Here is a 25,883-nt window from a genome sequence, read left to right as displayed (position 1 = left end):
AAAGTCGTTATTAATCGCAGTAACAGTTCTATTTCTGATGGTCTGAAAACCGTTTAAGCTAAAGGATTAAACTTTGCAGTCACACCTAGACACATACCAGTTAATTATATCATTGCCCATGTCGACGTGGCACTCAAGGGCCTGGGTCACATCGCTGCAGACGTAGCAAGATCTGAAATTGCTGCAACCCTCAAACACGCTAAGATGCCAGCTAGCAACATCAGCAAAGATGAGCGCTTTGAATGATCTCAATTAAAAAAGAGGGATGCCATTGTCATTCTCTCAGCCGACAAGGGAAATGCCACTGTCATCATGGACAAAATAGAATATAACAACAAAATTCAGGAACTACTCAACGATGGCAGCTACACCAAAATAAGAGGAGACCCTACCAACAGCCTCGTTACTAAAACCAACAAAATCATTTCTTATTTAACAGCATTCATTGATCAAACCAAACAGTTCTCGTTTAAGCCTTCTGCGGCCAGGCCACCAAGATTATATGGCTTTCCAAAGATACGTAAAGAAGATACACCCCTTCGTCCCATCGTCTCTACTATAAACTCCCACACCTACAAACTGGCTCGTTTTTTGTCTGAAATACTGCGGCCTTTTGCTGGAAAAACCACCTCTGCGGTACTAAACTCTACTCACCTGGTATCGACAATCAAGGGTATTTCCCCGTCCCCAGACGACCTACTTGTCAGTTTTAAAGTGGTTTCCCTATTCACCAAAGTTCCTGTACTGACACCATCGCAATCATTGAAGATTTGGTTCATCAAGGACTGCATACTGATGTACCCCCCCCCCCCTGGTGAGACACTGCTTAACCAACACATACTTCACCTGGAATGGAACTTTCTACAAACAAACTGAGGGCACCCCAATGGGCTCCCCCCTATCGCCAGTTGTAGCCAACGTTTTCATGGAAAAATTTGAGACTGACGCCATCCAGACTGCCACTCTACGCCCGACCTTATGGAAGAGGTAGGTGAATGACACTTTTGTCATCTGGCCACATGGCCGGCCTGCTCTAGACCAATTCCTCGACCACATCAATTCCATACACACAGCCATCAGATTTACCATGGAAGTCGAAAAAGATGGCAAGCTACCCTTTTTGGATATCCTAATTTAAAGGAGACCTGATGGTTTAATGAGCCACTCTGTCTACAGAAAAGCTACCCATACGGATGCTTATTTAAAACCGGATTCCCACCACCATCCATCCCAGAAGAATTCCCTCATCAAGACTCTATACCATAGAGCCCAATGTATTTCCGACCAGGAACACATTGCTAGTGAACTCAAGCACATACACCAAGCTCTCAAGGCTAATAGACTCCGACTACACAATCCACAAAGCCATCACTCCAACCATGAAGAAGGATCCTCTTGAGGAGCCATTCAAAACCATCACCTTACCCTACATTGCGGGGGTCACAAAAAAGATATCCAAAATCCTGAATAAACACAAGATCCAGGTCTGATTCAACACAGTACATAAAATACATGATCTGGTTCCATCTGTAAAATATGTGGTTCCAGACATACAGTACCCGGGCGTCTACAAAATAAGTTGCCTTCGTGGTAGCAGCTACATTGGAGAAACCAAACGACATATCTCGGACCGCATTCGTGAACATAAAGCAGACTTGAAACACGGTAGGACGAACACCTCAGCCGTAGCTGATCACTGTTATAATTCAGTGGGCTCACATGACATTGACTTTTCCAAGACGGAGGTTCTCTGCAAGCCATCCGGCTACCATGAGAGATTCGTTCATGAGGCTATCCACATATACAAACACAGAGACAATTTCAACCGAGAAGATGGATTCCGGCTTAGTAACCATTGGAAAGACGTTATAAACCATTTCGGTTCTTAATTGATTGTATTTTACGGTGACTTTCAGACCGCAGTCCATTCACTGGCACTGCCTCTTAGTACCTTTCACATGACGGTCAATAGTATAGTTTATAGCATTTTGTATAATAATAAATAGTATAACAGTGTAATGTTTAACATAATTCATAAGGCAATATATAGTACCGTAATTGTATAGTGAATATACAGCAGTGTGGTATACAGTAGGGTTAGTAGAATAATATATAGTGTAATACTACAAGTCTAACATTTTATTGTCTAAAGTATAGGGTAGTGTATAGTAATGCATTGTATAATTCAAGGGTGGGGTTTGTCTATGGATACGATATTATACAATGTAGTTTAGATTGGAAGGTATAATAGTTATAGTTATAATGCAACACAGGACAGAGCAGCGCACCGTGGCGATTTCCTCCTCTTCCCCCCCCTCCTCCGTTCCGAACATAGATGGACTCGTCCGTCTGAACAAAGCTCGTCGCTCTCCGTGGTGTTTATCCCTCATACTAACATCATGCTAATCCCCCAGTTACATGCTAATTTACTGTTGATATGTAAACTCCTCTCCGCCCTCCTCCGTTCCGTACATAGATGGACTCGTCCATCTGAACAAAGCTCATCGCTCTCCGTGGTGCTAATCCCTCACACCAACATCATGCTAATCCCCCAGTTACATGATAATTTTTTATGTAAACTCCTCTCCCCCCTTCTCCGGTCCGAGCTCGTCGCTCTCCGTGGTGCTAATCCCTCACACAAACATCATGCTAATCCCCCAGTTACATGCTACTTTATATGTAAACTCCTTTGTCAAGGCGCTCTGTTCCTCCCACACAGCTTAAAAGATGCTGTCAAGCTTGGCAGGGTTCACTCAAGCGCTGTCTTCCGGACAGTCCTGTTTCTTCACCTGAGGAAGGCTACTTGTGTTGTGGCCGAAACGTCGTGAGAATTTTATTATGTTATTATTATTTTTATTATTTTATCTCCATTCTACGTGACTTTACCGAAAGAACCCAGAAGATAAATCCCTGCAGTCACGAAAGCTTTAAATCGAAATTTATCAACATAATTTATCATAATTTATCATCATTTATCATGATTTAAAATCATCATTCATCACCATTTATCATAATTTATCGTCATCATTCATCATAATTTATTATGATAATTCATCATCATTGTATCACAATTCATGATCATCGTCATCATTCGTCATAATTTACTGTCATCAATTTCGCTTTCACGGAATTCACGCATCACAGATTTGCCCCCATCGCTTCCTCTCCTCTATTTCATTCACCTCATCACCACCGTTACATCCACAGGTGCCATTGTTAATCATGTGTAAAGCTTCCTGGATGCGGTGCCATATGAACGCTTTTAAGATAAGTACCGAACGCTTGCAACAGGAAATCGCGCTGTAACAATAGTCAGAAAGCAAATGTACCAACTGGTTTGTTAAGTGCTGAGCTTGAAATGTCAGCGTAAAGGTTACGTTAAAACGAGGGCCAGAGGTTGTGTTCATTACATCCACAATAAATTTCGATTTAAAGCTTTCGTGACTGCAAGGATTCATCTTCTTTGGTTCTTTCGGTAAAGTCACGTAGAATGAGAATAAAATAATAAATTGATAAAATAATAAATTGATAAAATAAAATAACGCAATCATATTCTCACGACGTTTCGGCCACAACACAATTTCGGCCACAACACAATTTTTTCACTCCAGCGCTGTCCTACCAGTCTCGTCCCTTCACCTGATGAAGGCCGCTTGTGTTGTGGCCGAAACCTCGTGAGAATATTATTGCGTTATTTTATTTTATCAATTTATTATTATATTCTCATTCTACATGATTTTACCGAAAGAACCAAAGAAGATGCATCCACAATAGTCCATAAAAAAAGAAAAACTGACTGAGAGGGAACTGCTTTTCGGCATAAAGTGCGTGCGATATTGTTCCCTAAGCGTGGAACGTTGTGCTCGAAGGGATGTTTTCCAAACCCAGTGGCTACTCCCCGGTACAGTGCATACAATGTGAATTCCGTGAAAGCTGTCGTTAAGCGTGAAAGATGTACATTTGGAATGAATGAGGCGGACAGACGTATCGGTAAATGCCTTATCCGATTCTTTAAAGGCAAACTTACACCAAAGAATATCTACCCAAATTTGATATTGAAATGCAAACCTGTATCATGGCCTTATTTAAAGGGAGTGGGGGGGGGGGCATGGAACAAAAATCAGGGTGGGGTGGGGTGCCCAACACGGTCAATTTCAAAATAAACTAAAACAATTTTTTTTTTATTTTACCAGGCAAGGCACACTGAGCTCTTTTTCAGAAGCGACCTGGCCATCGAAAATGATAGCTCAACGAAGTGGCTTATCGTCGTGTGGAACTGTTATAGCAGCAAACATGCTCTAAACGGGTGATGTTGATTCTAAATGTGGAGGAAAAAAACCTGCAGGACCCGGAGGAAAAAATCCACGCGACCACGGGGAGATAGAGACGTGGAAACGCCAAATGTACAGCAGCAGGCATCAGGATCGGGATCGAACCCATGCCCTTCTGCACACGAGGCGAGGGAGTTATTGTCTCACCGCCGTGGCGAGATGTTAACACGAAGCTAAAGATTATAATTAGTGACGGTACGGTCTGTTTTGATCTATTGTGCTTTCTGCTGTAGCCCTTGCAACCCAGAGCCAGCAAGGAAACATCACTGCCGGTGTCAAGTGACTATTGAACCAACGTTGTGTGAATTGACATTACGACTCTAAAAGGGGGGCTTAGCCATCAGCAAGGGGATCTTCGGCCTCCTCCCCCCCGCCCCCCACCAAATGCTACAGAGTTGGCGAAAGGTAGCCAGTCTTGGTTGAGAATCACGATTATGAGCAGAGTGGCTATCAGTTTATGCTTCAGCAGAAGAAGACGCCGCGTGCCAGAAGGAATTTCCTGTGCAGGATGACATTGATAAAACGGTTGTCCAAATTCTCCCTATAAAAGTGCAGATTTATACACTCGGTTAAAGGGATCAGGATTGGTTTAAGTACATTTACAAAATCTCCTGTGGAAAGTGGTGGACACGTGGATTGTGCATTTGTGAACCGTAAGTGGTTAAGACTGGACACATATGGGAGTGTGCGTGAATGTGAATTGCTTAACGGTAACAAGCGTTTTCTACCTCCTCGCATACGCGATATGGGACTCTGTTGCGCTGTAACGGTTAGCGCCTCCGATTAGCACGCTTGGCCACGTACGGTGCGAGAGAAAGTGCAACGTACGTACGTACAGCACGCTGAACTTGTGATCCAGAGGTCGCCGGCTCGGTCTCCTATGCGCGCGGCCTTTTGAAACAATGGTGAAAAATGTTTAAGCCTCTGCTCGTCGCCTTTGTCTTGTCTTGTTTAACATTTATAGGGCTTAGCTCAAGCGCGCTTTACAGAGTTTAAAAAGCGTGAACAGAAAGGCAGTGATTTAGATGGCAGAGGCAGCACAAAGGCCGAGCAAATTAGTGAATGTAACAGAGGGACACTTAGAAAAGGGCAATAGGGGAGGGATAGGAAGGAGTGGAGGGGCGACGGGAGGGAAGAGGAAGGGAATGGACAATGGAGAAAAGGTGATGATGCTTTGTCTGGCCAGGGGTAGGAATCTGTCCGTCCAACAGTGAGTGGAATGGCAGGCCCATGCATGTGGTGGGGTAAAGTGTTGGGTGCTACCACCTCTTCCGAAAAAAACTGTGGCTGGCTTAGAAGACTGAGCCAATGTAGAGGGCCTCTGCAGAGCTCCCTCTAGCGGAGGGCCTTGCACCAGCGGTGCCGCGGGACAATATCTGCGGGGCTGCGCCTTTAACCTTGAAACGTGATGTACAGTAAGCCCTGATGGGCTTGAAACTCCTTCAAACACTGCGGTTATTTTTATATATACGTATTTTAAAAATGCAATGCTGCTCTGTTTTCATTTAAGCCTATTCCAACTCTTCACATATTGTTCGCGTGGATACTTGGAGAATTAAAAAACACACAAGTGTAATGATGGGCAGAGGGCAAGCTTTTTATTAGCTACGTTGACTATGGATTTAGGAAACTGTGTCACTTGCGTGTTTACTCATCTGCTCCGTGTTTTGGATGCCCTTATTAGATGCGGTAATGATTATCATGTGCACCAATGTGCTTGTGTGTGTTTGGGCGTGCGTGTGTGTGTACAAGTTATATGGGGGGGGGGGGATTTGTGTCTTTTGTGTCTTTGTTCGAGTCTGTGTCACGACTTTATGTGTGGTCTACGTGTCAGAATATTTCAGAATCCGAATATTTCTTTTTCCTGGAGAAATCAGGTGAGCTGTAAAGCTCTTTTTTCACAGATGTCCAGTAGGGGCGGGCAATCACGTCACAATAACAAACAGTGCAACAACACGACGAGAGGAGTGCAAAGTATAATAAAGGTAAACAACTCACACAAACAACACTAAACCATCCCCGTCCTACCAGGCAAAGCCCATTGAGGCATGAAGTTATTTTTCAGACGCGACTTGGCCACAAATGACAGCTCAACAAAAGTGGCCCATCAATTGGACATTTAGAGCACCATCTGCATCGGGCAGTGGCACCATCGTGAATATCAAACTGTGCTACGAACCCGGTGACCTGGATTAGATTCCTGGCCACGGCTAACATCACTTTACAAGTAATATCAGAACTGATTTTTGTTTGGTATCTCCTAGGTCAACTTAGCCTGAAATGAGTTCATTTGTGCGCATTGTGTAAACATGCACACGGCGGAGAGAAAGAACGGGGTGGTCATATCATTCCCTCATGTGTCATGCTGTCCTTAATAGGTGCTCGATAACAACACTAACCCCAACAGCCTATGTAGGCTAACACGGGGGATCTTTGTCTTAGTATATGTGTAGTGTTTATAAAGACGAATACAATTCTTTAGGAGGCACTCTGTTTATTGTAATTCCTTTATTATACAGTCCTTAACACACAGAGGGGTATCCGGTCCCCTCACCCGATACCCTAAGGAGGTACAGCCTCCGGGCTCAGCGTAGCCTACACACAGGTCTCCTTGATACCTAAGGAGGTACAGCCTCCTAGCTTGGCGGGACTCACAAGTCTACCGCTATCCCAGAGTCCTCCGGCTGGGACCTAGGGGAGGCTATCTGACCCACCGCTGGCCCGGTGGGTCCTGACCGCTGGATGCGCCGAGCCTTAGCCCTCAGAAGGGCTGGAAGGCTGGTCCAGGGTCCTAGCTAGTCTTCAGCCCGGGCTTCAGTCTCCGTGTAGGGAGAGAACTCCCCGAGCTTTGCGCGGTCACCCTTCTTATACCCGTTTGTGGCCAGGTATAACCAATCACACATTCCCACGTGGAACTGTCTGATTGGTTCTCCCCAATTGTCGCCACGATCCACTTCACCTCGTCTGACCCCAACCGTTATGTACACCGAGGTAACGCTGCACTGCCCCTTTGATACCTGGTGGCAATGCAGGTTACCGAACAGTGCGTAGTTAACACCTCTACATATGTGTATGCAAGTCAAAATCGTAGGGAGCTGGTAGTGTATTGGTTAGTACATTGTGCTACCGAGTTTGATTCCTGCTCAGGGCCAATAACAGTACCAATTGTCTGGACCGGTCCTAGGCTCTCCCCCAGGTCGACTCAGCCTCAAATCGTCCCTATCAGCACTGGGGAGACAAAGGCGGCCGAGGGTGGTGTCGGCAACAACAAACCCACGCATGCCGTGCCGGCCTTCATAAGTGTTCGCTTCCAGCGCTTGTCGCCCCAAAGAGTCTGTTAAAGGCAACACGGGGAATCTTTGCCGCTGTGTTCCCAGGTGCACGTGCAAGCAAGCGTGTGTTTGCGTTAAGGCATGCTGACATTTCACGCTCGGTGTGATGAGATGTTCGGCTGATTCCCCGACCTCTTTGGGGCTGCGAGTATTTGTGAAATGTGCTCTTATTCCTAAGTAGCAGAAGGGGAAGGAGAGAGCGAGAGAGAGAGAAAATAACCTCTTTTTCGCCCCGTGTCCTCATTGTGAGCGGATCCGAACATCTTTTTAATTACATATTGGTTCTTTCGGTAAAGTCACGTAGAAGGGAAACAATAAAATAATAAAACAATAAAATTATAATTGTATTGTTTAAATTATCATTTTATTGTTTTATATTTTTATTATTTTATTGTTTCCCTTCTAAGTGACTTTACCGAAAGAACCAAGAATATGAATCCAATAAAATAATAAAAAAAATATATTTTTATTATTCTATTGTTTCCCTTCTACGTGACTCTACCGAAAGAACCAAGAATATGAATCCAATAAAATAATAAGAAATATTTATTTATTATTTTATTGTTTCCCTTCTACGTGACTCTACCGAAAGAATATGAATCCCTGCAGTCACGAAAGCTTTAAATCACAATCTTTTTTAATTGAAGGCGACGTAAGGGAAAGCAATTACGGGGAAATTATCGACGGCCGCTTCCAAAAAAATTCTCGAAGCATTCCAAGGGGCTGGCTGATTTGTTGTGTCTTCAGAGGTGATGTGACTTTTAAAATTGTTTTGGGAAAACAAGAATGTATTTGGAACTGACAGGGAAGAAAGCGATTGAGAAATAACAGGAAAGGCTCAAAATAAGAACCACACATTTTCTTAGGGCGAGTGAGTCGCTGGGTCTTGTGGCCTGTATAAACCTCGGTAAATTTGCTCTGCTTCTTTAGCCACTGTCCAAAGAGCGGTGCTGATTGTAAGCGGGGGTACATACTGGGTCGTGCTTTATCAACCTCACAATTGCACAAGTTACACCGTAGGCACATTTGCTTCCACCACAATGTTTGCAACAACAACAACAACAAAAATAACTTTCTCTTTCTAAATTCTAATCGGAAGTCTGCAAAGTGCCAGTTTTGTTACTTGCAAAATGCAGTGTACATTTCGATGTAAAGCTTTCGTGACTGCAAGGATTCATCTTCTTTGGTTCTTTCGGTAAAGTCACGTAGAATGAGAATAAAATAATAAAATAGTAAAATAAAATAACACAATAAAATTCTCACGACGTTTCGACCACAACACAAGCAGCCTTCTTCAGGTCGGGACGACAGAGCTCTGTCGTCCCGACAGTTCTGTTCTTTCACCTGAAGAAGGCTGCTTGTGTTGTGGCCGAAACGTCGCGAGAATTTTATTGTGTTATTTTATTTTATTGTTTTATTCTCATTCTACGTGACTTTACCGAAAGAACCAAAGAAGATGCAGTGTACATGTAAAGTTCAATTCTCAAAATATGAAGTATGTTTATATAATATGTAGCATGGATGGTAGAGGCATAACTTCCACGTTAGTACGCAAATTAATCTCAATTAGATGTGTAAGAATTATAATTTTTACATTTTATTTACTTTGTATGTAATTGGTTCATGTCACCCTTTCCCGCCAAAAGAGGCCACAATATTCATCAGAATGTTTTTTTTTTATCAATAGATTTCTGAAGTAAACTACGACCATAAATTATAACAATTCGTTGAATCTCAAAAGAGTGAAAGCATTACACCTTTGGTGGATAGATTGTTGGGAAATTAATATTAGCAAGCACCTACTACACCTGCTATTTTTGCTACTATTTTTATTTTACTAGGTAAGGCCCACTGAGCTATATAGCTCTTTTTCAGAAGCGACCTGGCCACAAATGATAGCTCTACGAAGTGGCGTATCACGTGAAAATGTACAGCAACCAAATACTCGAAACGCGTGTTTTTAAAATGTGGAGGTTAAATACCAGAGGACCCGGATAAAAATCCACGCGACCACAGAGAGAACATGCAAACTCCAAATATGCAGGTATCCGGGTCGGGATCGATTCCACGACCTCCTGTATACCAGGCGAGGGAGTCAACATCTCGCCACCACGGTGCCCCTTAAGGCCATCCTGGTGTACGGAGGGGTGGAGTTGCCACCACCAAGCACCCCAGGCCTTTTTTCCACACTGTCACAGGTCGTCATTTTGGTTCAGGGGAAGTGAGGCCGAGGTTGAGATACCAATTACGACTAATGTTTTGTTAGTTTAAGTTTATTTTGTTGAACCAGGTGAGAACTCAAGAGCCCAGGATGAGTCTCATTTGCAGGAGTGACCTGGGGGCATTAGGCTGCCGGTAGGTGGTGATGATTGCTATTTATAATCCGAATTGAGTAATTTGTGGTTACTTTTTCTAAGTTGGCAAAAATGTGCACTCTGACGCTGGCACGTAATGGCCTCCTCTTGCGATTAGCATCAGGTGATCTTTAAAGTCCAATGTGAAACAGACGGCGTGTAAAGTCACGTAGAAGGGAAATAATAAAATAATAAAAAATTAAACATCATAAAATAAAATTCTCACGACTTGTGTTGTGGCCGAAACGTCGTGAAAATTTGATAGTTAAATTTTTATTATTTTATTATTTCCCTTCTACGTGACTTTACCGAAAGAACCAAGAAGTTGAATCCCTGCAGTCACGAAAGCTTTAAATCGAAATTTAGACGGCGTGTAGTATATACTTACGATTAATACACCCGCAGAAATAATGAGGGTGACCGCTGTATCGAACCGTGAACCTCTGCAGCAAGCAGCGAATGAGCTTCCGCTAGGCCATGTCACCGTCCTCAGCAATGGGGTGCCCTGGTGGCGAGATGTTAACTCCCTCGTCTTGTATACAGGAGGTTGTGGGATCGATTCCGACCTTGAAGCCTGTATATTCGGAGTTTGCGTGTTCTCCCCGTGGTCGTGTGGATTTTTCTCCACGTCCTCCGGTTTTCCCTACACATTTAGAAGCACGCATCTAGAGTATTTGGCCTCTATATATGTTCACATGATAAGCCACATCGTTGAGCTATCATTTGTGGCCGGATCGCTTCCGAAAAAGAGCTGTATAGCTCAGTGGGCCTTATCTGGTAAAATACAAATAGTTTAGTTTTTTTTTGTTTAGCTTCAATGTAATGTATATCACGTTGTCAATCCATTACTGGATGAGGGCTTCAACCTTGCTGGGTCATGGGAGTTATTTGGCCATACTTCAACTGCTGGTCAGTGTGGTTTGGTGAAGGCAGGAAGCATAGACGTGGGAACATAGAAGTACGGTACAACATTGGATATTGCTACATTACCCTCCTTCAGCTGCTCACAACATAGCATGTTAGTGCACGGCGCTCACTCATCAAAGCTGCCGAGATGATATAAGGAGGGGGCACATTCCGGGTGATTTAAGTCCGGGTGTTTTGGTTCTGTTGTGCAGTGGTATGGCCAGGAATCCATGTCGGGCCTTCGAGATCATAAACGCAGGTCGCTAATCACTATCCCACAACTCCGCTGCACACACACGCCCACACACACAACACGTGCGTGTGCTCGCGTACGTTAATAGCTGGCTAACATGAGGCCTAAAACCGTAATGATCGTTAGCGGCAGCGATCGCTAATGATTATTTAGCGTTCCCCAAACGTGTTCTTCATTTTAAGAAAAACATTCGTGAGTAAGAAAAAAACACACACACACAGCAACGTTGCAAAGGGAGGCCGTGGAAAGTTTACAAACGTTGCTACAGCTGTAGTTGTTTTTTTTCTGTGTTAAATCCACAACAAGGTTTGACAGCCAACAGACGCGTCGAAAGGTTCACCTCAAAGTAAACCGTGGACGAAACAAAGACGCGCGGGGAATTAAAAAAATCCCCAACACTTTGACTATTTCAACGGTTCGCCCGATTTATACTTTTATTTAGCCATTCTCGTCTGGCCCATAATCCTATTTCCTTCCTCCGTCGGGGGGGCTGGGGGTGGAGGTCTCCAAACGAATTCTCGTCCGCCGTGCGATATTTGTGTAGAGAATAATCGCATTCAATCACAGCAGGCACCGTCCCTAGAACTTTGTCCGTGCTTCAGTGCAAGTGGGGAATTTCAATGGCGTGCATTTCCCACCCCCCCCCCGTCTGTCTGCCCCCCCCCCCCACCATCACCCCCCCTCTCTGTGTTTGCCCCCCCCCCCTCAATTCCCAAAGAAATGCATCTGCAGTGCTTCAAGGTCAAAATCAATGCAGAGCAACCACATCAGTGGGGGGGGGGGGGGGGAAGTGAAATTGCATTGCATATCCATCATTTTTAAGACTGCAATGCCGGATTGTTTTTTTGTTATTTTTTTGTAATATAAAACAAATGATTTGTATAATTTTTTAGTAAAATACGTTTAAACCGACGCACTATATTATTTTTTTAGTGTATTTTTACTTTTATTGCCCGCGAGGGCGTACACTAGGCACTGCATCACACTCGCAATCACGTGCCGCCCCTCTGTAAATACACTGCTGGACTTAAGCCCCCCCCCCCATGCCGTGCCATTCATGGGGGTTTATCTGACCATACTTCACCATGCTGGTCATTGCCGGGTCGGCGAAGGGGGTTGCCGAGAACCCGTGAAGGATTTCACTCGCCACTGATGTTAGCCGTGGTCGGGAATCCAACTGAGGTCGCTGTGTATAGCGGCAGTGTTAAAACCACTGCGCTACCACTCCAGTAACACATCATCATCATCGTCGTCATTATGATATATAGTATATCATCTTAGAGAAAAAGTGTTATTTTCGTGGATCTCTAAATGATTCATCATCCCCTGTAATGAATCCTGGTACATTTGTGTTCTCTCTTAGCCGGGTCAGGGCGAGCCAGCCTTTTGTCGCGATTCATCGAATCGCTGCGAGTTATGCTCGTTACGGGATTCCGTTGGGCTGTGAAGCGACAAGGGGACAGCGCGTTACACCACGCTCCGTGCAGAGGTTCACCGTTTGAAACCGGCAGGGCCCCCTGGTTATCACTGCGTGGGTGCTAGCCATGCAATACGCACCTCTGCCGCCTCACAGGTGAACGTTAACAATTCCCCTGACGTCATTCGAATAATAATATGCAAGCTCTTTCTCAGCCCACTGCTGGATGAATGCCTCCCCACATCGTGTCAGTCATGGGGGGGGGGGGGGGTGGGGGGTTGTTTGACCATACTTCACCAAACTGTGCAGTGCACACATGAGCAAAGCACACAAATGAGGGCCGACGTAACCATCTCGGGGGAAACTGGTCGGACCCTCCCCTTTGGAACGTTCTTATATCCCACTTTGTTGCAGTCCACGCGTGGAGACTCTCCGTCAATGCAAGCTCCGCTGTTGTCTGTCGATCTCGGCAAGTCTCAGAAGGGTCTTCTGGTGCGCAGGTCAAGAGTTGTTTTATTTTTGTCGGGGTCATCATCGTTAATCATTGTAGTTTATCCAAACCCCTCACACCCACCACCTCAAGAGACCTTCTAAATCGACAAGGCGACTTGATTTGTTGATGTCTGCAGTCATAACAACTTGACGTGGATTTATTTTGGCGGCGTGGAGCAGGGGATTTTCGGTTTCAATTCACGTGCGAAATCACTTCGTCCTTGTACCGACGGACTTGATGGTCTGAGATGGTGCATGACCACAGCGGTGTTTTCCACACACACGAAAGAAAAAAAACTTCAGCAGTGAAATATTTCATGAAATCAAATGTTACTTGTCTGCGAGGCAGCTGACTTGCACCTGTAGCTAACTTTTTTTTCAGACACCTCTTGCCCTCGTGTTATATTTGCACAGTCTGTTTTATTATTGCGTGTTTCGTACGCAAACAAACAAAAAACCCCACCGTTAAATACCTCGTTTGTCAGTTGTGCAATTTTCCCTAAAAACCCTTCACTCATTCTCGGCAATACCGATGTTTCGGTAAAGTCACGTAGAATGGAGATAAAATAATAATACAAATAATAATAACAGAATGAAATTCTCACGACGTTTCGGCCACAACACAAGTAGCCTTCCTCAGGTGAAGAAGGACTGTCCGGAAGACAGCACTGTCTTCCGGACAGTCCTGTTGAAGATGAATCCCTGCAGTCACGAAAGCTTTAAGTCGACATTTAATACCGATGTTGCTGTGTTTTGTTTTTGTTACTTCTGCTGTGCTCACGCACCACCACGAATCTCCCTTGTAAAATAGCCGGGCAACTGGCTAAACGGGACCATCTGTTCAATAAATTTAAATAAACTAAAACTAACCTACAACTACACTTGTTGTGCTTATTTTTTGCGTAAGGCAAAATGAATTACTGAACCACAGGGTCAATGACCAACTTTGATGCGAGAAGATGTTTCGAGCTCATGCCAAGACACCATATGGGTAGACTGGGTCAATAATATAATTTAAAAAAATGTCCATTGTACAGCCAAGAACTTCCATTTCAAAAACACACGTGTGTGATTTTAAGAGCACGCTGGTATATTATTTACAGGCCTTTGTGAATTCACTGGTGGATGAGAGTATCCCAACGCCATGTCAGTAAATTGTGAGTTGTTTGACCGTACTTCACCATGTTGCTCAGGGCGGGTTGGTGAAGCTTTGGGGCCCTGGGCAAATTAAGACATCACTCGCCACTGATGTTAGCCATGGCCGGGTAATCTAACTCAGGACATCGGGTTCACGCGCACAGCTTGGGATTCGAAAAAAAAAGTACAAATATCACGACGTTTTCGATCGCAACGCAAGCAATCGTCATCAGGTGGCTTTACCGAAAGACCCAAAGAATATGAATTCCTGCAGTCACGAAAGCGTTAAGTCAAGATTTTACAATAATGATGATTAAGAAAAGTAGGTGGGCTGGAGCAAGACACATGGCTTGAAGGGTTGTATGCATGTGCGTTGAACCTCTTGCACACCGCACGCAGCCAAGCACACTAATGGATGAGATTGATGACAGAATGGTAGCTGATGGAGAGATCACCTGCTAGAGCAGCGGTTCTTAATCTTTGCTGCTGCCTGCACCCATTAGGTTCTCAATCTAATTTTTTTATAACGTTAATAAATAGGCTTGATGAAACAAAGTAGTTGTATTTTTTAATTTAAAGCTTTCGTGACTACAGGGATTCATATTCTTGGTTCTTTCGGTAAAGTCACGTAGAAGGGAAACCACAACAATAATTTTTTTTCAAATTTTCTTGTTGTGGTTTTTCACACCTGATGATGATTGCTTGTGTTGCAGTCGAAACGTCGTGAGAATGTTATTGTTTTATATTTTTATTATTTTATTGTTTCCCTTCTACGTGACTTTACCGAAAGAACCAAGAATATAAAGTAGTTGTACTCACGTGCCCGTGCTTAATTTGTTTTTCGATTATTTAAAAAAAAATCTGGCCACGTCTCGCACCCCCAAAAAGGGCATCTCGCACACCCAGGGGGTGCAGCGTGCATCCCCAGGTTAAGAAGATGAGCCACTGTTGCTAGAGGATTACCGCTCTGTAGACGGAGCAATGAGATCAACTCATTTGCAGGAGCTGCATGGATTGTTGTAACACCGGCTGTGACGGATGGCAGCGATATTTCAGAGGCCTTCATCCAGCAGTGAGTAAGATCATGGCCGATGATGATGATTATTATCACTATTATTATCATCAAATACGTTTATGAGGGTAAGTTCTAAGAAACATTTGTAAACCTATTGTGTACTAGAGATATATTACTGGAACAAGTTAGATATTGTTTGTTTGAACACATTCACTCATCAAATGTATTACTTTATGTTTGCATTGTAACAATTATAATGAAAACACATAAAGAGACGTGTAGCATGTGAGTTGGCAGTTTTACTGCCAAGGATGCTTTGGTTTTGTATATTCGTCAGCAAGTTCTGCTGAAAAACGAAACCATAATAAACTCCGTGAAGTGTACTTGTATAAACACCTCCAAAGGCACGCGTATAAACTCATGCGCCCGCTCGCACGCGCAAACGTGAATTTGTCAAGATTCAGGCCGCCCGTAAATTGTCAAAAATTGTGCGCGGGCTCTCTGCAATATAATGTTTCATCAAACCACGTGGCTTTGGCGCGTGACATTGATTTCCTGTTTGTTCACGTTCAAGCGGGCACAACCGCTCCTGGCCGTGGGCCAACGAGAGTGTGCGCACTGCATTTATTAAAATTTCGTGATGTACACGATGAAGCTTAACTTTAGCCGATCCATTTGACACGCACACGTGGGCGTGCGTCTCAATGAAACAGTTATGTGGGACGTCCCGTGTGCAAACATTGACCTGTGAATCGGTTCGCCGGCGGGGAGAGGTGGCGCAGTAGGGGGTCACGACACCGGCACTACGGACAACGTATACTTCAGTTCCTAGCATGGGGATATCTTCAGCTGTAGATTGACAATTGGCAGCGAGTTTGTATTCCTCTTTGTTTGCTCAGCCCAAAGTCTCATTGCTGTAATGGGCTCGGCTTCTGAGATTCTCTTTCACCGTCACAGGTCCCTATGATCACTGTTACGTTGCAATTGTGGCTTTATTTTTTGGTGATTTCGAAAAGTTTTTTTGGTTTGGACATGTTTGTTTTGTTGTAGTACGGAGTTAGACTGATGGCCTTAATCTAAGTTTTCTTGTGGTTGTTGTTGTTGTTGTTTGACTTGCATCCCACTGGGATTTTTTGCACACAGCTTTGGTGTACGGTGCTTTTTTCAGGAATATTTTGCTGTTTTTTTTCATGGATTTTCTGTTTGCACAGTCACATAGTCACTTTAAGATGTTTTTCTTGTTCGTGTTTTTGTTTTTTTTGTTTGTTGTGGTTGCACCCGATTCAAGAGACGAATGGCACACAGGGCTATACCAAAATAAATAAACTGAAAACTGAAATAAACTTCTTATTCTGTGCCTCTCCTCTGGCCACGTCCACTCGTATCTCATTCCACCGCATCCTCTCATCCTTCCCCGATGAGCGCAGTTGGCTACGTATGGTGTGAATGAAGTTCAACATGCGTCTAATCCTTGATCTCCCTCAACCCCTCCTGGCCTGCACCGGAGGCATCTCCACAGCCGTTCTTATTCCATCCTCCTCGTCTCTTCTGCTGTCACGGATGGCCTACCAGGATTAATGGAAAGGCCAATGAGAATTACAATAAAATGCAGCTATAGATTATTATTATTATTATTGATAGCAATAATTTATGAAACCCTTTAATGCCATCAAATAAACTGCGTTGAGTCTTATCGGATTCTCAGAGTAATATAATACTGCTGTGGAGATGTATGGAACCGTGAAAAGGCAGCTGGGCCCGTTTGAATATGTTGTGATAACAAATACGCAACTTAAACGTTGTTGAGTTATTATCCAAAAAACAACTGAAGCGTCCTCGAGGATCGCAAAAGTATTTAGCTTCAAGTCACGAATTGTTCGTGAGTGCAGAGCCGCAATTTTCCACTTGTGTGGTTTCCACAACTGGACTCAGTGGCAGTAATATTCATTCATGTTTTTAAAGTTCGGTTCGTGCCAAGAAAAACTTAATTCCACACACATCGGCTCTGACTATACCCAAAGCACGAGTGCAAGCCTCACGTGATGTCAGCACTGGTGGCGTTGGGGGACAATAATTCAGTGCCCCCCTCCAAAAAAAAATCCTCCCTTCTTTGCGCTCCGCTTCCCATCCTCTTCACCGCAGCGTGAATGTTTTTTTTTTTTATCGACAGCGGTGACATTTTATATTGCATTACGTGCTCGTGCGAAGGAAATCAATGGATAGAGCCGTATGATTATTTTCCGATCGCCAAAAGTAGCCAAGGAAGGATATTCTGGCACGTAATCTTGGAAACTTTTCATTGGATTACGTTTACTTTGCTGTAGGGCAACGGAATTTGGCCACTTTCAAATTAAAAAAAAATAAATCTCTTTTGTGATGTTGGCTATATTGGCCACGGATGGATGCTCACTCACTTCTCACAACCCACTGCTTGGAGGTTAGGAACCTTGATCCTGCAGAAGTGTGGTGTGACGTTAAACGAGATCTCATAATCACGATCATGTTTTTCTTCCTTCATGTGGCAAGGAGTTGATCATGCCACATGGTGAGTGAGCCAAGGGGATGGCATCAGGAGTAGCCGTGTGAATAACCGAAACGCCGCCGGCAAAAAAATGGAGGTGAGCATTGCCACACTTTGGGTTAAACTTTTCACATTCCAATGACTTACGTGTACATCATCGGTTTTTCTTCCGATTCCGTTCCGATAACTTTATCGACACAGAGGCTCCCACAAGGCCATGCGGGAGGGCATGTGGCACAGTTTGTCACAGTTTGGCGCCAGCTATCATCGAGTGCGACGGTCGTGTCGTTACAGTTCCATGCGGTGAGTGCAATGTCTTTAAAAACAACGGCGCTACGCCTCTCTAAATCAAATTTACGTTGCACAACTTGCGCATTCGTGAAATTCAGCGGTGAACAGGATCCACCTTGCAACTTGCAGACGTTACGGAGAGGGGAAGGGTCAAGTCCCAATTTGTGTCAAAAGAAAATGGATTTACACACGTAAATATCTCCTCTTTTCTGTTATCGTGAAATAGTTTTCTTTTCTGCTATCGTGGTTTATTTTTTCTTCTTTAATATCTCACAAGATGGAAACCCTAGCCACGCCGTGTGGCTGCTGACCGCAGTTTTGCCGTGGGCTCTTCGTGATCGTCCCACGTTGCAGGAGATGGAATTATTTGTGGTTATTGTCTGATGCCAACTCATAAGCAGAGAGCGTTTGAAGTTTGTGTTTGTGGTGCAACACAAAGTGACGGCCAGCCGGTGATATGCGAATGCTGTGTGATGCATCTATGCTCGTGGAGAAAATGTGTTTGCATTTTGCACCGTACGTAGCCAACCGTGCAAATCAGAGGTGCCGGGGAAGGATAAGCAACTAAACACAAAAAGGAGTTCTCAAGAAATTAGTTTTTAATCTATTCTTGATAGTGTATAGCTCCAGTGGCTTCCTATAATCGGAAGGAAGAGCGTTCCAGACGGCCGCAGAAGCCCATCTGAAAATGTGGGATGCAGTGACCATATTTGTTGGATGGCCAGACAAAATCCACTGCGAGGATGACCAGAGTTCACGTGTTGATTTATGCTCCTTGACGAGATCAGCAAGGTATCGTGGTTCATTGAAATAAAGAGTTTAAAAAGTGATGGATCTAATTGGTCCTCAAACCAATCATGAATATGTCAAGGATTATGGTGCAGCCCCGCCTGCTCACACTGCCGCTGACAGAAGGGCCTACGCTGCCACGCTCGTCAGACATCTTGGTAGCAGTGCGAGTACCCACACTTTACCCCACCCACACGTGACACGCCGATCGACTAATTGTGGTGTACCCATTTGTAATGTTGTAGAAATGGTACATTGGTTTGACTCGGAAAATGGCGCGACATTTTTGTTTTATTACGTCATTCATTTAATTTGGCAAAAACTGAATAACGTCTGTGAATTAGAAAATATCACTTTGATCACGCTGCAATGAGCATCTGTCTGTGTAGCAGGACACGTGGGAGGAAGTGTGTGTGTGGATTTGAACGCTTACTTGACGAGATATAAGAAGTAATTCTGTGGAGTTTGCTTCCACGGTCCGTTCTTTAACAGACGAACGCGATGCATAGCGTGATGCTGATATCAAACTTGGAATTCATTTTGATAAAAAAAAATCTAAAACAAGAACAAAAATCCCAAGTTCACAAGCATCACTGCAGAGGTAAGAACTACCAGGCATCTGTGAAAAAGAGCTTTATGGCTCATCGGATTCCTCCAGAGGAAACTGCTCGAGCGCCTCAGTTCCACAATCCTTTGTCGCCACCAGATTCAGTGATGCAGCTGTGAGGCAGAGGTTCGCACACTGGACCCGCAATCCAGAGGCCCGCCGGTTCGTTCTCCATGCTACGGCAGTCGAAACGATGGCGCTCGTTTCTTAAATCCCCTCTGCCCGCCGCCTCTGTCCACCCGGCAGCGTGATTGTGGTAGATCACGGTCAGTCGATGGGAGAGTGGTGTGAGTACGCCCCGAGCCGGAAAGAGTACGCCAAAGGGGGGCCCCTCTAGAGCTGTCTTCATGAGGGGCCCATTTTTTTCCGCCGGCAGTGGCACGAGCAAGCAAATTGCAGGGCTGCACCTTTACCCACCAGATGCATGCGCCGTGTTCTGGTTCGCGGAATTATTTTGCATTGAGTTTTTCTCTTCCACAATTGACCCCTTTGGGACAGCTGGGAAGGCACACACACACACACACGTGCTCTCAGGTGCATCCTGGTCATCAGTCACGATGCCAGAGGCTGGAATCGGAGGTGAATGTCAAGAGCCGTTTGTGCTAAGTAGCCTCCTCCGCACTGCACTGCCACCTGTCCAGTAATCCCAGTGGCAACCCCGCTTCTGAGCCTGCTTTGTGAACGGTGAAGGGGATTGCGAGAGATAAACGACGTCAGTGCTTGCGTGATTGTTTCCAACGGTCCATTATAGCACGGTCTCGGATATGCCCTCAAACCAGCGGGCGGATTGAGGAGGACTGGGCTAATGGGTTAGAGTTTGCTTCTCGTGATATACGCTCGGGGAGTAAGCGACGCGGCGGCTGAAGTACACTGCACTATTGTACTTTGTATTTCACAAGCATCGGCACTTGCGGAGATTTAAACCTTCCCCGCTTCCAGTTCCCGAAGAATCTCCCTTGCGCGTGGAGGAAAAAACTTCGGACGTCAGTTTAACATGTAGGCTTTCGCGACCAATATTATTCATAATAAAGGTTTTTGGGTTAGATCGCGTTTATTTATAAATGTGTCGTAACCCTCCACCACCCGACACGGCCAATCAGCAAAAAAAAAGTGTCACGTTGACAAAACACAATTTACTAATTTAGCCCACCAGTGTGTTGAAGAGTGAATCCACAACATTTACAGTTTGAGTACGACGTTTCGCTGGTAAATACATCCAGCATCATCGGGCAATTCGCCAGAATGGTAAAGCCCTCGCTTGCTCCCGGTTTTATATAGAGCAGCAGCAGGGTGACGTCATCACTGAACTCATATCAGGTGCAGTGATTAGAGGCGGAGGGGGGGTGGTATTGTAATTATATAATCGATTAGTAATCAGTCATTGATTATGATTAGTAATGAGTTGTAGATTAGTAATTCTTTAAATCAAAATGTAATGTGTATTATTTAATAATACGCTTCCAGGCGAAACGAAACGCAGCACGGCCTGACAGCTCATCGGAGAGCCACGCAGCGTCGCGGCACAAGCCCAGGCGGTCGTTAGGGGCTGTGGTCTGCCTGTCGCAGCGGTTCAACGCCGCTGTGGCTTTTTGTTGTTGCTTGGGCGTCGCCCTGGATCAGGGTGGCTCACGCACCACCGCCGCGTCGAGTTAACGCGGCGCATCGCTGCGAATCCCGCTCATGTTGCATTACTGCATTACCCCCTGCCGCCCCCCCCAATATATCCCTGTGGCATAGATTACTCACGCGCACTTACGCACTGCCTGCGTTTAAGTCGCATTTCATGGGATGTTATTAAACGCAAGCAGTATATCGTGTTCGGTTCCACTTAGGCTGGAACAGCCGTGAGCCAAGATGTTTGAGAATCTGGACTCCCGCCTACGTTGCCCCCTGCTCTCCTCTCTCTCTCTGTTTTTTTTTTAATTCGGCCTAAAAAAAACCAGGAGGGTGTTAGCAAGCCAAGGGAAAAAGGCTCACGCGGATTTGCAAACAAAACGGCCTCCTTCTCAGAGCCGAGGGGGTCCGTCTCTCCAAGGCAGTTCTTTACGTTTAAACTCGAAGTTGGGGATACTCGGCCCTAAGGCACTACCACCAGAGTACACAACGTAACCCCCCCTCCACACACCCCCTTATCCATAATAGTCATACACGATCGTGCGTGTTAGTCTTGTGTAATCCTACGCAGCAGGTTGTTTCAAGTTAGATGCGTGTACTCACCGTTGTTGTCAGTGTAGTGTGTTTTGGTTGTTGTTGACGATAATGTAAAAAAATATATCACGTGGTGGGGGGGGGACAAAATAAATCCCAGAGCAGTGTTCCAATCTGTCCTGGCTGCAATTAAACACTGGCTATAAATATCTATATGTGTGAGAGGTGCGATCAATAAACCTACGGTATGACTCAGAAATACACGGTGCAGCAATAACGAGTGTATGTTCCATTAATAAGTACAATATTCTGAAATAGTATTTGCTCGATTTCCTTGAAAGAGATTAGATTTACCCTCATTACGATTTCTCTAAATTGGTATTATCAGTCATTCTATGCTCTGTACAAGTGGCTCATCCTAGCAGGACGATACAATCTTGGTGATACTTGTTTGTCAGAAAGTCTTTAATTTTAGTAGTTTTTTTTCTTGGAGTTGGCCAGGTGGCTAAGGCCTCAGAGGCACTAACCCCGCACTGCTGAAATCCTGGGTTCGGAACCAGGTTTTAGTCACATGTGCTTAAACAAGGTTCACAAGTTTAACGGTGTTGGTGGTTTCAGCCCATTCATCAGAGATTCCACACACGCACAAAAATCCATTATATTGAAATTAAATGTTCATTTAAATTAAGAAATATGTCAGCTCTGGAATTTTTACAATATAAAGTGTCAGTGTTGACTTGCCACGAGACAAATATGGCAGTGTGGGGAAAGTGCAGTGCCACTAATGGGGATTTAAATGATCAGTAATGGCACCTCAGACAGAGCTTGTTGATGTGTTCTTCCTTGGACCCTTCTCTAGCGAGGGGTGGTGGACTTGCCTCAGAGAGTTCCCAATGGATTATTTGTCTCGCGTTGTAACCCCAGTGGCACAACTGCAATAAAATTGTGGAAAATAACAGACGTATTGAAACTAAATAAATAACTGTACGATATCATGTTCTCTTTACAAACCACCAAATACTCCCTGACCTGCATTGCTGATGTTGATTAAGTTCACGAATGAGTCTACGACTTTGTAAAAAAAAAAGTGTTTGATTGATTCAACGTTGAACAACAATTGTATGTTATATTATTTGAGAAGACATTTTAAAAAGGCATTTGCTCTTGAGAAACGGTTTAGCCTATTTAATAAATAAAAACCCTAAGAACAAAAACGATATTCCGCGTGAGGACAACATTAGGTCAAAGAGTGAGAAAGCTCCTTCAATGATGTTGTGCCCAATGACCCGAAGCTCTGACCCATTGAGCAAGTTGATGCACGTCAACTCAAAGAAGTGTGGCATTCCCACTGAGAACTGAGAGCAGCTTGCCCAGGATCATCGTCCATTCGTGAAGATGGGCAGTGCGTAAAGAAGTGAAGAATATGGAAGAGAGAGTGGCGATTGTGAAGGATAGAGTGGAGATTGTGGAGGATAACGTGGAGATTGTGAAGGAGAGAGTGGAGATCGTTGAGGAGAGAGTGGAGATTGTAGAGAAGAGAGTGGAAATTGTGAAGGAGAGAGTGGCGATTGTGAAGGAGAGAGTGGAGATTGTGAAGGATAACGTGGAGATTGTGGAGAAGAGAGTGGACATTGTGGAGGAGAGAGTGGAGATTGTGGAGGAGAGAGTGGAGATTGTGGAGGATAGAGTGGAGATTGTGGAGAAGAGAGTGGAGATTTTGAAGGAGAGAGTGGAGATTGTGGAGAGAGTGGAGATTGTGGAGGATAACGTGGAGATTGTGAAGGAGAGAGTAGTTATTGTTGAGGAGAGAGTGTAGATTGTGGAGGAGAGATTTGAGATTACTGAGGAGAGAGTGGAGATTATGCAGAAGAGAGTGGAAATTGTGGAGTAGAGAGTGGAGATTGTGGAGGAGAGAGAGCCTGCACCGGTCAAACAAAGAAAGGCGGCTCAGGCGACACAAGCCAGCATCATCTGAGATGTCCCCTTAAGGAGAGGCATGATTGTCCAAGTTGTGGGAAGATCTGCTATTCAGGGATGGAGTTGTTCAGCCAACAACGGAAACAGATACTCTCATAGCCAGGCGGCGGTGGTGGCTATGCACGCACGCCTGTAGTCCACCACTGCGGAGGTGGTGAGGATTGGCAGATCACCGGACAAACGTTGCCAATCTTCCTTCCTGTGTGCGTTGAGGAGATGCCATGCCCTGGCATGCCAAGGGAAGGCGTTTCGGCAAAGTGCGGACCCTCTGTCCCATCTGTATACGGATTGAGTGTTGCCCCCTCGCACGCGCGGATTTACGGCGGGTGCTCCGATTTCCTGCCACGTGTATAATACTTAATTAACTGGCTGAAAACAACATCTTAATATATAGAGAGGACTGCAGAGCTTGGGCAATTGTTGGCACCGGCTCATGGCCTCACTGCTGCCTCCCCGTTTGTCTGTGGTTCCTCGGCGGTTGTGAGATGCGATTTGCATGAATGGCGCTTTATGAATCCAAACAGTTATCATCATCATGATTATTATTATGAAACTTTTCACCCTGGCAAAGCGTGTTGATTTCACTGAATGCCCGTAAGAGCAAAATAAAATGCCTTTGAGGCTTAAAGTCGTCATCTCTTGTCAAACGGCCAGCGTTGTCACACTGTGACTCCCGCTGAGCGCTTGGGAACGGGGGTTTAGATTCGAAGTGGTGAACATTGACGGTGGAAAATGAGAGTGCTTTTGCCGCTAAACCTCTGCCCTCTGCCTTGCCCCCCCCCCAAAGGGAATAAAATCTGATGGAATGTGTAGCTCTTTTGTTGTTTCACACTGTGTTTTGAAATGTGTTACACTCCGGAGGCTTCTGCTGTCTCGAATGTTTAACTCCCAATTAAAATTTAATTTGATTCACTCAAAAAACCCGTGCGCTTTAATGACGGTCAACCAAAGCGTCGATTTGCTCTGTTCGTGATGTTCAACCACTTTTTCGTTTATTTACGTCAGCCAGTTTATTTTGTGTAACCAGGCGAGAACTCAGGAGACCAGGATGGGTCTCATTTGCCAGAGTGACCCAGGTCACCAAGATGACTATAACCCTGTCTGCCGTTACGACGTGTTTGTTTGTTTTTTATTTTCCTCTATCCAGGTCACACTGAAACAAAAACAAAAGAAGACACGTCTGATCTCTCCAGGTGCTCGCCCGGTCTCAAGTAAAGGGAGCTGGGCAGTGCATCGCTTTTAAAGGCCGCGCTGAACGGGTTTTCTTTCTTTCTCTCTTTCTCTCTCTCTTTTTTTGTTCGTTTCTCTGCGCGTCAGATCTGGACGAGTGCTCGGCGTACAACGGGGGCTGCCAGCACACCTGTATCAACACTCCGGGCAGCTACCACTGCGAGTGCCACGCAGGGACTCGGCTGCACGCGGATGGCAAGACATGCGTCAGTGCGTGCATTTCCTCCCTTAACAATCCATACGTTGAACTTCAAACGGATTCGTTCATTAGATGCATTTGTTTTACGTATGTGTGTGCGTGTCTATAGTGGGGAGCGAGGGCTTAGCGGTTAGTGCGCCGCGCTACGAAGCATGGGGTACACGAGTTCGATTCCCGCTAATGGCCAGCACCGTTGACGATTATCTGAACCGGTCCGGGGCCTCCCCCAGGTCGACTCAACCTCAAATGAGTACCTGGTGTGGTGTGTAAAATCACGCCACTGGGGGAGACAAAGGCGGTCGGGCGTGGTACTGGCCACCCACCCCCTCGTGTACTATGCTGGCCTTAAATTTCGATTTAAAGTTTTCGTGACTGCAAGGATTCATCTTCTTTGGTTCTTTCGGTAAAGTCACGTAGGATGAGAATAAAATAATAAAATGATAAAACGTCGTGAGAATTTTATTGTGTTATTTTATTTCATCAATTTATTATTTTATTCTCATTCTACGTGACTTTACCGAAAGAACCAAAGAAGATGTATGCTGGCCTTATTAGATGCCCACTAACAGCACTTGCACTGAAAGTCTCTTAAAGCTATACGGGGGTTCTTTGTCTTAATATAGATATAAAATGCTCTTTACTTACCTATGACAGCCTCGTTGAATCTCGAGATTATAAAACGTCTCAATGCAGAGGAGGGTCCTGCATTGGGATGTTTTTGGCTTATTTTGCTCATGAGTGTGTTTAGCTTGGGGAAGGAAACCGGAGTATCCACAGGGTGGTGGTGGGGGGGGGGAACAAAACCAATGCGTATAAATGGGGGAAAACACTAAATATCCACGCAGATGGATTCAATAATCTATTTGCTGTACTGCCATCCATGG

At 44.9% G+C, this 25,883-nt stretch overlaps 1 protein-coding gene across 4 annotated transcripts in view; it reads left to right on the top strand.

The window, feature by feature from the left end:
- LOC116946937 (uncharacterized) overlaps positions 1–25,883 on the top strand; it is a 120,107-nt gene that overhangs the window by 16,884 nt on the left and 77,340 nt on the right. For all 4 annotated transcript variants that reach the window (XM_076070285.1, XM_032962220.2, XM_076070283.1 and 1 more), the window contains one exon: positions 24,888–25,010. In XM_076070285.1, coding sequence (XP_075926400.1) covers positions 24,888–25,010 — 123 coding nt within the window. The remainder of the gene's footprint in view (positions 1–24,887; positions 25,011–25,883) is intronic.

This window comes from Petromyzon marinus, chromosome 28, assembly GCF_048934315.1.
Source record: "Petromyzon marinus isolate PM22_M1 ecotype Great Lakes invasive population chromosome 28, UKy_Petmar_22M1.pri1.0, whole genome shotgun sequence".
NCBI lineage: Eukaryota > Metazoa > Chordata > Hyperoartia > Petromyzontiformes > Petromyzontidae > Petromyzon > Petromyzon marinus.
This window is presented reverse-complemented; position numbering and strand designations above follow the sequence as displayed.